We start from the raw sequence: 10,814 nt of genomic DNA, 5'->3' as shown, positions 1-10,814 counted from the left end.
TGTTGTGGCATCCCTCTGCCATATATTATGAACTTGTAAGGACTTGCTGGCGTGTGACTTCTTGCCCAAATACTAATGGTACAAGAGGAATAGCCTAATAAATTACTAAACAAAGTTAACTAACAATTGTCTGTGTTCTCCTTGCAATCATCTCCCTGTCAATCAGAATTTAAAGCCACCCAATCAAATGTACTTTCTTCAATCATTTGAATGTCAGTAGTCCGCTAAAAACTGTGAAATTGGACACTTGGCAATTTTTCGTTACTTCTTCAGCCCGTCTTTTCTCTCCACCCCTCATCTCTCTTTCTCCCTGTGTGTCCCTACCGAAAAGCCGTTTAATTCCTGAAGGTTTACGCTTTTGTTTCGATTGTTTTGTCGCACGAATTAGTGGATTTTCTTGCCTACTAAAAACCGTCATAACGTTTAGGCTACTAACGTAACTGCGCCACTTGTAACAAACTATACTTTAAATCATAGCCGCTTGAACACACGTTGGATAGTCTTGCAATTCAACGCCCTACTCCAGTTAGAGTGAGCAAGAAGTTCAGATAAAGGAACGGGGGAATGAAAGTAAGGGTGGAAAGTAAGAAGGAGGGAGAGCAGGAAGGAGAATATAGGTAAACTAGGAAGAGTTTTTATTCAAGGAAGAGAGAAAGTTATGTGGGCACAATAATCGTCTCCCCCGGTTTGTCAGCGCAAGAAGTTTGTACTCCTGGGGGAAATTGGTAAGTGATTCTGATAGCTATTGGGTTACACAATCGATCACTGGCTAACTAAATAATATGCCTATATCCTACATCTATCGATACGTGTCACTTCTCCTTTTCTCCAGGCTATCCCTTAGACCTATACACTCACATACTGTAGCCGTTCTAGTATTTCAGTCTTGAAAACACTTTTCCTTGATATAACATTATTGATTTATTTAATTTAATTATATGATTCTGCAGTCTTGCACTGTACACACTTCAAATCAAATGTTATTGGTCGCATACACATATTTAGCAGATGTTATTGCGGGGTGTTCCTAGCTCCAACAGTGCAGTGATATCTAACAATACACACACATCTAAAAGTAAAATAATGCAATTAAGAAATATAGAAATATTAGGACGAGCAATATCGGAGTCCAGAGTATTTATATATATATACTGAACAAAAATATAAACGCAACAATTTCAACGAGTTAAAATGTAGATCTTGGGGCCCAAAAAAATAATAATATGTAGATGCATGCCAGCAAAGCCACTACACAACACAACACTAAACAATACATTCATTGCACTATAACGATGACAAACGGTGCCCACAAACTGTTAGGGCCTACATAAAGCTGTCCCAACAGCAGAGTCCCAACAGCAGTCCCAACACCTTACCACTGCTACACCTGGCAATCAGCGGAGCCTTGTCTGGCAGCGAAACAGTTCATTCAGCCTCATTTACTGCCTTAAAAAAAAATATGGCTGACTTGCTTAAACAAATGTGGTTTCTACTGACAATTGAGATGTACAAAAGGGGATGACAAGCTCTGCCCCACCTGCACTGAATGATGGGTCGCCACTGGTTACAGTTCATATAAGGAAATCAGTCAATTGAAATAAATTCATTAGGCCCAAATCTATGGATTTCACATGACTGGGCAAGGGCACAGCCATGGGTGGGCCTGGGAGGACATAGGCCCACCCACTGGGGAGCCAGGATCAGCCAATCAGAATGAGATTTTCCCCACAAAAGGGCTTTATTACAGACAGAAATACTCCTTTCTGAGATATTTTATTTCAGCTCATGAAACATGGGACCAACACTTTACATGTTGCGTTTATATTTTTGTTCAGCGTATATATACAGGACCAGTCAAAAGTTTGGACATACCTACTCATTCAAGGGTTTTTCTTTATTTTTACTATTTTCTACATTGTAGAATAAAAGTGAAGACATCAAAACTATGAAATAACACATATGGAATCATGTAGTAACCAAAAAAGTGTTAAACAAATCAAAATATATTTTATATTTGAGATTCTTGAAATAGCCACCCTTTGCCTTGATGACAGCTTTGCACACTCTTGGCATTCTCTCAACCAGCTTCATGAGGTAGTCACCTGGAATGCATTTCAATTAACAGGAGTGCCTTGTTAAAAGTTAATTTGTGGAATTTATTTCCTTCTTAATGTGTTTGAGCCAATCAGTTGTGTTGTGACAAGGTAGGGGTGGTATACAGAAGATAGCCCTATTTGGTAAAATACCAAGTCCATATTATGGCAAGAACAGCTCAAACAAGCAAAGAGAAATGACAGTCCATCATTACTTTAAGACATGAAGCTCAGTCAATACGGAAAATGTCAAGAACTTTGAAGGTTTCTTCAAGTGCAGTCGCAAAAACCATCAAGCGCTATGATGAAACTGGCTCTCATGAGGACCACCACAGGAATGGAAGACCCAGAGTTACCTCTGCTGTAGAGGATAAGTTCATTAGAGTTTCCAGCCTCAGAAATTGCAGCCCAAATAAATGCTTCACAGTTCAAGTAACAGACACATCTCAACAACAACTGTTCAGAGGAGACTACGTGAATCAGGCCTTCATGGTCGAATTGCTGCAAAGAAACCACTACTAAAGGATACCAATAAGAAGAAGAGACTTGCTTGGGCCAAGAAACACGAGCAATGGACATTAGACCGGTGGAAATCTGTCCTTTGGTCTGATGAGTCCATATTTGAGATTTTTGGTTCCAACCGCTGTGTCTTTGTGAGACGCAGAGTAGATGAACGGATGGTCTCTGCATGTGTGGTTCCCACCGTGAAGCATGGAGGAGGAGGTGTGATGGTGTGGGAGTGCTTTGCTGGTGACACTGTCAGTGATTTATTTAGAATTCAAGGCACACTTAACCAGCATGGCTACCACAGCATTCTGCAGCGATACACCATCCCATCTGGTTTGGGCTTAGTGGGACTATCATTTGTTTTTCAACAGGACAATGACCCAACACACCTCCAGGCTGTGTAAGGGCTATTTGACCAAGAAGGAGAGTGATGGAGTGCTGCATCAGATGACCTGGCCTCCACAATCACCTGACCTCAACCCAATTGAGATGGCTTGGGATGAGTTGGACCGCAGAGTGAAGGAAAAGCAGCCAACAAGTGCTCAGCATATGTGGGAACTCCTTCAAGACTGTTGGAAAAGCATTCCAGGTGAAGCTGGTTGAGAGAATGCCAAGAGTGTGCAAAACTGTCATCAAGGCAAAGGGTGGCTATTTGAAGAATCTCAAATATAAAATATATTTTGATTTGTTTAACACTTTTTTGGTTACTACATGATTCCATATGTGTTATTTCATTGTTTTGATGTCTCCACTATTATTCTACAATGTAGAAAATAGTAAAAATTAAGAAAAACCCTTGAATGAGTAGGTGTGTCCAAACTTTTGACTGGTACTGTATATGTATGTACAGTGGGGGAAAAAAGTATTTAGTCAGCCACTAATTGTGCAAGGTCTCCCACTTAAAAAGATGAGAGAGGCCTGTAATTTTCATCATAGGTACACGTCAACTATGAAAGACAAATTGAGGGGAAAAAATCCAGAAAATCACATTGTAGGATTTTTAATGAATTTATTTGCAAATTATGGTGGAAAATAAGTATTTGGTCACCTACAAACAAGCAAGATTTCTGGCTCACACAGACCTGTAACTTCTTCTTTAAGAGGCTCCTCTGTCCTCCACTCGTTACCTGTATTAATGGCACCTGTTTGAACTTGTTATCAGTATAAAAGACACCTGTCCACAACCTCAAACAGTCACACTCCAAACTCCACTATGGCCAAGACCAAAGTGCTGTCAAAGGACACCAGAAACAAAATTGTAGACCTGCACCAGGCTGGGAAGACTGAATCTGCAATAGGTTAGCAGCTTGGTTTGAAGAAATCAACTGTGGGAGCAATTATTAGGAAATGGAAGACATACAAGACCACTGATAATCTCCATCGATCTGGGGCTCCATGCAAGATCTCACCCTGTGGGGTCAAAATGATCACAAGAACGGTGAGCAAAAATCCCAGAACCACACGGGGGGACCTAGTGAATGACCTGCAGAGAGCTGGGACCAAAGTAACAAAGCCTACCATCAGTAACACACTACGCCGCCAGGGACTCAAATCCTGCAGTGCCAGACGTGTCCCCCTGCTTAAGCCAGTACATGTCCAGGCCCGTCTGAAGTTTGCTAGTGCATTTGGATGATCCAGAAGAGGATTGGGAGAATGTCATATGGTCAGATGAAACCAAAATATAACTTTTTGGTAAAAACTCAACTCGTCGTGTTTGGAGGACAAAGAATGCAGAGTTGCATCCAAAGAACACCATACCTACTGTGAAGCATGGGGGTGGAAACATCATGCTTTGGGGCTGTTTTTCTGCCCCAAAGCAGAAAAACAGCCCCTTCAGGAAAGTATTCAGACACCTTGACTTTTTACAATATTTTGTTACGTTACAGCCTTATTCTAAAATTGATTAAATAAATACAAATCCTTAGTAATCTACACACAATACACCATAATGAGAAAGCGAAAACAGGTTTTTAGAAATGTCTGCAGCATTGAAGGTCCTCAAGAACACAGTGGCCTCCATCATTCTTAAATGGAAGAAGTTTGGAACCACCAAGACTCTTCCTGGAGCTGGCCTCCCGCCAAACTGAGCAATTGGGGGAGAAGGGCCTTGGTCAGGGAGGTGACCAAGAACCCGATGGTCACTCCGATAGAGCTCTAGAGTTCCTCTGTGGAGATGGGAGAATCTTCCAGAAGGACAACCATCTCTGCAGCACTCCACCAATCAGGCCTTTATGGTAGGGTGGCCAGACGGAAGCCACTCCTCAGTTAAAGGCACATGACAGCCCGCATGGAGTTTGCCAAAAGGTACCTAAAGACTTTGACCATGAGAAACGAGATTCTCTGGACTGATGAAACTTGCCTGAATGCCAAGTATCACATCTGGAGGAAACCTGGCACCATCCCTACGGTGAAGGATGGTGGTGGCAGCATCATGCTGTGGGGATGTTTTTCAGCGGCAGGGACTGGAAGACTAGTCAGGATCGTGGGAAAGATAAACATAGCAAAGTACAGAGAGATCCTTGATGAAAACCTGCTCCAGAGCGCTCAGGACCGCAGACTGGGGCGAAGGTTCACCTTCCAACAGAACAACAACCCTAAGCACACAGCCACGACAACGCAGGAGTGGCTTCGGGAGAAGTCTCTGAATGTCCTTGAGTGGCCCAGCCAGAGCCCAGACTTGAACCCGATCGAACATCTCTGGATAGACCTGAAAAAAGCTGTGCACTAACACTTCCCATCCAATCTGACAGAGCTTGAGAGGATCTGCAGAGAACAATGGGAGAAACTCCCCAAATACAGGTCTTCCAAGCTTGTAGCGTCATACTCAAGAAGAATTGAGGCTGTAATCGCTGCCAAGGTGCTTCAACAAAGTACTGAGTAAAGGGTCTGAATACCTGATATTTGAGTAATTGAAAAAAATCAATTTGCTACAATTTCTAAAAACCCGTTTTTGCTTCGTCATTATGGGGAATTGTGTGTAGATTGATGAGGGGGAAAAAACAATTTCATCAATTTTAGAATAAGGCTGTAACGTAACAAAATGTGGAAAAAGTAAAGGGGTCTGAATACTTTCGAATGCACTGTACATATGAAATGGTTAAAACTGTATGTAAACATTATTAAAGTGACCAGTGTTTCATTATTAAAGTGACCAGTGTTCCATGTCTATGTACACAGGGCAACAGCCTCTAAGGTGCAGGGTTGATTAACCGTGTGGTAGCCGACTAGTGACAGTGACTAAGTTAAGGGAAGGGTACTGGGTGGTAGCCGGCTAGTGATGGCTATTTAACAGTCTGATGGCCTTGAGATAGAAGCTGTTTTCAAGTCTCTCTGTACCAGCTTTGATGCACCTGTACTGACCTCACCTTCTGGATGATCTCGTGGTGAACAGGCTGTGGCTCGGGTGGCTGAGTTCCTTGATGATCTTTTTGGCCTTCCTGTGACATCGGGTGCTGTAGATGTCCTGGAGGGCAGGCAGTGTGCCCCCGGTGATGCGTTGGGCAGACCGCACCACCCTCTGGAGAGCCCTGCGGTTGCGGACAGTGCAGTTGTCGTACCAGGCGGTGATACAGCCCGACAGGATGCTCTCAATGGTGCATCTGTAAATGTTTGTGAGGGTCTTAGGGGCCAAGCCAAATTTCTTCAGCCTCCTGAGGTTGAAGATGCGCTTCACCACACTGTCTGTGTGGATGAACCATTTCAGATTGTCAGTGATGTGTACGCCAAGGAACTTGACGTTTTTCACCGTCTGCACTGTGGTCCCGTTGATGTGGATGTCTCCTGAAGTCCACGATCAGCTCCTTCATTTTGTTGATGTTGAGGAGAGGTTATTTTCCTGGCACCACTCCGCCAGGGCCCTCACCTCCTCCCTGTAGGCTGTCTAGTCATTGTTGGTAATCAGGCCTACCACTTTTGTGTTGTCTGCAAACTTGATGATTGAGTTGGAGGCGTGCTTGGCCATGCAGTCATGGGTGAACAGGGAGTACAGCAAGGGGCTGTGCAAGCACCCCTGTGGGGCCCCAGTGTTGAGGATCAGCGTAGTGGAGATGTTGTTGCCTACCTTCACCACCTGGGGGCGGCCCGTCAGGAAGTCCAGGATCCAGTTGTACAGGACGTGGTTCAGACCCAGGGCCCCAAGCTTAATGATGAGCTTGGTGGGCACTATGGTGTTGAAGGCTGAGCTGTAGACAATGAACAGCATTCTGACGTAGGTATTCCTCTTGTCCTGATGGGCTAGGGCAGTGTGCAGTGCGATGGTGATTGCATAATCCGTGGATCTATTGGGGCGGTATGCAAATTGCAGTGGGTCTAGGGTGTCAGGTGAGGTAGAGGTGATATGATCCTTAACTAGCCTCTCAAAGCACTTAATGATGACAGTGAGTGCTACTTTGATAGACTGTTGCCACATGATAGACACTGTTAACATGGTACCATTATTACATTTTAAGTCTTGATATTAGTTTTCCAAGGATTCAGGATGTTCCATGTCCATTTAAAAACAAACGTACCAAGTCTCTCTGTCGTCACTCCAACTTCAAGTCATCCTAAAATATCTTCCTTCGAATATTGCTGATAGCTTCTTCAAAGTCAAATTGTATCCTTGTATATCATAATGTTGAAGTAGTAGGCCTAACACCAAGTAGTGTTATAACAGTAGGTTCATATATTTGTTTATAACTTGTTATAAAGTGTTAATAAACAACTATTTAGTCTTTCTGTTATACAAACAGAACCGCCCTCCTCCCCAGAGCAGCGTGAAATCTACCCACCTTGGTACGCTGTCCTACTGACACAAGAGATGGAGGGAGAGAAGGAGAGAGAGAGGGAGCGGGGAGAGGAGAAAGAGAGCGACGAGACTGAGGAAGATGATGAAGAGGAGGAGGAGGATGAAGATGCAGAGGGAGCAGCGTTGGTGTGGCAGGAGGGCTCGTACGGAGAGGATGACCTGGGTCTACCCATAATGCACTGGGAGGCGCTGAGCCTGCGCATCGACGAGCTGGAGAAACAGGAAGAGGAAAAGAGAGAGAGAGAAGAAGACAAAGGTGTGTGTGTCAAGGGGTTACAGTTGAATGATGTCTGTTAGTTATGGATGGGGGACAGGTGTTTTTGGACAGGTAGAGGAATGATGGGACAGTTGTTTTTGGACAGGTAGAGGAGATGGGGACATGTGTTTTCTTGGACAGGTAGAGGAGATGGGGACAGGTGTTTTTGGACAGGTAGAGGAGATGGGGACAGGTGTTTTTGGACAGGTAGAGGAGAATGGGGACATGTGTTTTTGGACAGGGTAGAGGAGATGGGGGACATGTGTTTTTGGACAGGTAGAGGAGATGGGGACAGGGTGTTTTTGGACAGGTAGAGGAGATGGGGGACAGGTAGAGGAGATGTGGACAGGTGTTTTTGGACAGGTAGAGGAGATGGGGACAGTTGTTTTTGGACAGGTAGAGGAGATGGGGGACAGGTGTTTTTGGACAGGTAGAGGAGATGGGGACAGGTGTTTTTGGACAGAGTTAGAGGAGATTGGGGACAAAGAGAGCAGAGTGGGATGAGGAGGGAGAAGGAGAGGGTCAGGGTTTGGATGGGGACAGGTGATGCAGTTTAGGCCTGTGATATGTTTGGTGGGAAGGGAAGTGTGCTATATAAATTATATCAGTGAAACAGCGTTACAAACAAACAAATGTTTCCATTAATGGAATGTTATCAAGTCAAGTGCTCTGTTAAGTGGCTAGTTTTGCGTTGAAAGCAGTGATGTAGTAGTTTTAAATAAAAAAAACATGGGTAAACACTGATCGGTGGTCGCTGGTCGCAGTGAATAAAGTAACGCTCCCTTTACGTTTCAATGCATATTTCTGAAATTGAAAATAGTTGGGCTAAACACAAAAGGTGCTTAAACGGCGTTTACGTGAGTTGACCCTACACTACATCTCTGGTTGAAAGACACCATATACAATAAATTAGTAACTAAAGTTAGCGTTTACATACAAGGGATACCCTCCATATCTCGCTCTGTCTAACTTTGTGCTTCCTATATCTGATTCATCTCCAGTCTTCCAGTGTCCTGGAACGATGGGAAGAAGTTGTATAGAGAGCCGGCCGCTAGAGAGGGATGGAGGGGAGAGTAAAGAGAGCTGGGAGGATGGAGGAGAGGCGGAGGACTGCAATAGCCGCGTGACAGCCCTGACCTCTCGGTACGAAGCATGGCGTTGTCTACCAAACATAATGTATTATGATAGTGTTGTTAAACTATATAGTAAAAAGTACAGTAACCAGCCAGATAGTAATGCAATGACCCTGGCATTGATAAACATGATGACCACTCCCCTTAGGGAGCTAGCTTTCTGAGAGCATCTGGTATTGTCTTTGAATAGTTTTTTTTTTAATGGTTGAATTAATAAACGAAAACTAAGTCTAGACCGATTCTTGACCACAAGGTTGTGAGTTTGCTTCTCGCCTCAGACCTTTACGCTTCTCCCTTCGTTTTCATCACACTGGGGGTCACAAGTGGGATTTGTTCATGATTCTAACAAAAACAAAAAATTGTTTGTTCTCCTCAGTCTTTCAAATCAGATGAACCTCCAGCTGTGCTTCATCAATGACAGTGGGAGCGAAGAAGAGGAGGAGGATTCTGGGGAAACGATTTGCGCAAAGGTAAGGTCAGCCATAGGTAGAGTGCTACAGCTCATATAAATCAGAAAGGAAAGAAAGAGGGACTGGAAAGTATAACTGTTTTATTTAAAGCCCTGTCACCATCTTGTTTTGGCCACTCCAGAATTCCAAAATGGTGGTAAAGAATGGTTCCAACGGTTCCAGCGTGCAGGTGCCCCATCAGCCCCAGTCCCCGGCTGCCACCAAAAGCAAATCATCAGGCTTCAAGGCTGCACTGAGTGCCCTCAAAAACAGGCTGAGGATGGAGCAAGAAACAGGCAGGTGAGGAGAGAGAAATAGGGTTTAAGCAATATGGCGCTTGCTTCCCCTTGCCTTCTGATACAACCCTTGAGATCTACAGGAGTGGTTAGGAGAGGAGGGACTAGGGGCTGAACGTACTGTCCTCGAGGCCCACAGTCTTTGGTTCTTAGGTTTTAATCCTCAGTTATCTCTTATATTCTAGCCCTTCAGCTTGTCCCCTGTGTCTCAGAGTCTAGCCAGTTATTCTGCCCTTCAGCTTGTCCCCTGTGTCTCCCTGTCTAGCCAGTTATTCTGCCCTTCAGCTTGTCCCCTGTGTCTCCCAGAGTCTAGCCAGTTATTCTGCCCCTTCAGCTTGTCCCCTGTGTCTCCCCAGTCTAGCCAGTTTATTCTGCCCTTCAGCTTGTCCCCTGTGCTCTCCCAGTCTAGTCAGTTATTCTGCCCTTCAGCTTGTCCCCTGTGTCTCCCAGTCTAGCCAGTTATTCTGCCCTTCAGCTTGTCCCCTGTGTCTCCCAGTCTAGCCAGTATATTCTGCCCTTCAGCTTGTCCCCTGTGTCTCAGAGTCTAGCGTGTGGTGATCACTGTTGAAGAATGGAAAGGCGTAAAGCTAGCATGTAGAGACCTGCAGGCCTTCAGTCTCAAAGAACTCAACACTCACAGAAACTCTCATCAATAAGGCAATACAAGTTGTGAGGGTCACTCAGCTAATACACTGGATATACTTCATTTTAGATTACATTATATTTAATAGATATAGTATATTTCACCTTTTTTCATTTAGAAGTTATAACAACCTCATTATTTTACATTGATTTCACCTTTTGTCAAATGATCTGTAAAACTCTGCCCTTTGACCTTACATTTTGTGTGTGCCTGTGTGTGTGTGTGTGTGTGCCTGTGTGTGTGTGCCTGAGTGTGTGCCTGTGTGTGTGTGCGTGTGTGTGTGTGCCTGGTGTGTGTATATATCCATCAGACCTGAGCACAGAGCTGGTGGTTGACCTCCAGACTCGGGACCAGCTGAGGACGGAAGCAGGACGCCATGCATGCTGGAGGTACAGAGGTATGACATCACTCTGACCCAGTCCCAGGCAAGGTGGGGGGACAGTTTGTGTCACGGATTTGCGAACTAGAAATTCCTCTCTAGGGTTCTATCTCTATGAGAAGTCGCCGTAACCATAGAATCCTTCTAATCATTCTAAATCTATGGTGAGTCGTCATCACATCAAATTGAATCCTGTGGTGTCGGTGATGTCACAATTAATCGATGTCGGATTAGACACTCTTTCTTCAAATGAAAGGATGAGTCAAATCACT

At 44.4% G+C, this 10,814-nt stretch overlaps 1 protein-coding gene across 2 annotated transcripts; it reads left to right on the top strand.

Annotated features, from left to right (window-relative positions):
• Positions 1 to 306: 306 nt before the first annotated feature.
• LOC311124038 (uncharacterized protein) lies at positions 307 to 10,814 on the top strand. Of its 2 annotated transcripts, none has more exons than XM_084198252.1 (7): positions 307 to 725; positions 7,331 to 7,642; positions 8,644 to 8,785; positions 9,152 to 9,245; positions 9,367 to 9,524; positions 10,062 to 10,189; positions 10,474 to 10,814. In XM_084198252.1, exons 2-6 carry the CDS (start codon positions 7,399 to 7,401, stop codon positions 10,066 to 10,068), a joined length of 645 nt encoding a protein of 214 aa, XP_084054378.1. In that variant the 5' UTR covers positions 307 to 725; positions 7,331 to 7,398; the 3' UTR covers positions 10,069 to 10,189; positions 10,474 to 10,814. The 2 variants fall into 2 exon arrangements, with proteins under 2 accessions (XP_084054378.1, XP_084054379.1); XM_084198253.1 differs by having other exon boundaries at positions 461 to 725; positions 7,354 to 7,642.

This window comes from Coregonus lavaretus (genome assembly GCF_964263955.1).
Source record: "Coregonus lavaretus genome assembly, contig: HAP1_SCAFFOLD_7960, whole genome shotgun sequence".
In the NCBI taxonomy this organism is placed as follows: Eukaryota; Metazoa; Chordata; class Actinopteri; order Salmoniformes; family Salmonidae; genus Coregonus; species Coregonus lavaretus.
Note: the sequence above shows the minus strand (reverse complement) of the source record. Positions and strands in the feature narration are given on the sequence as shown.

Excerpts from the sequence above, each read along its gene's own strand:
- LOC311124038 (XM_084198252.1), top strand. The coding sequence starts at position 7,399 with ATGGAGGGAGAGAAGGAGAGAGAGAGGGAGCGGGGAGAGGAGAAAGAG. Across the intron at positions 7,643-8,643 it reads AGAGAGAGAAGAAGACAAAG|TCTTCCAGTGTCCTGGAACG; the intron begins GTGTGTGTGTCA and ends ATTCATCTCCAG. Across the intron at positions 8,786-9,151 it reads GTGACAGCCCTGACCTCTCG|TCTTTCAAATCAGATGAACC; the intron begins GTACGAAGCATG and ends TGTTCTCCTCAG.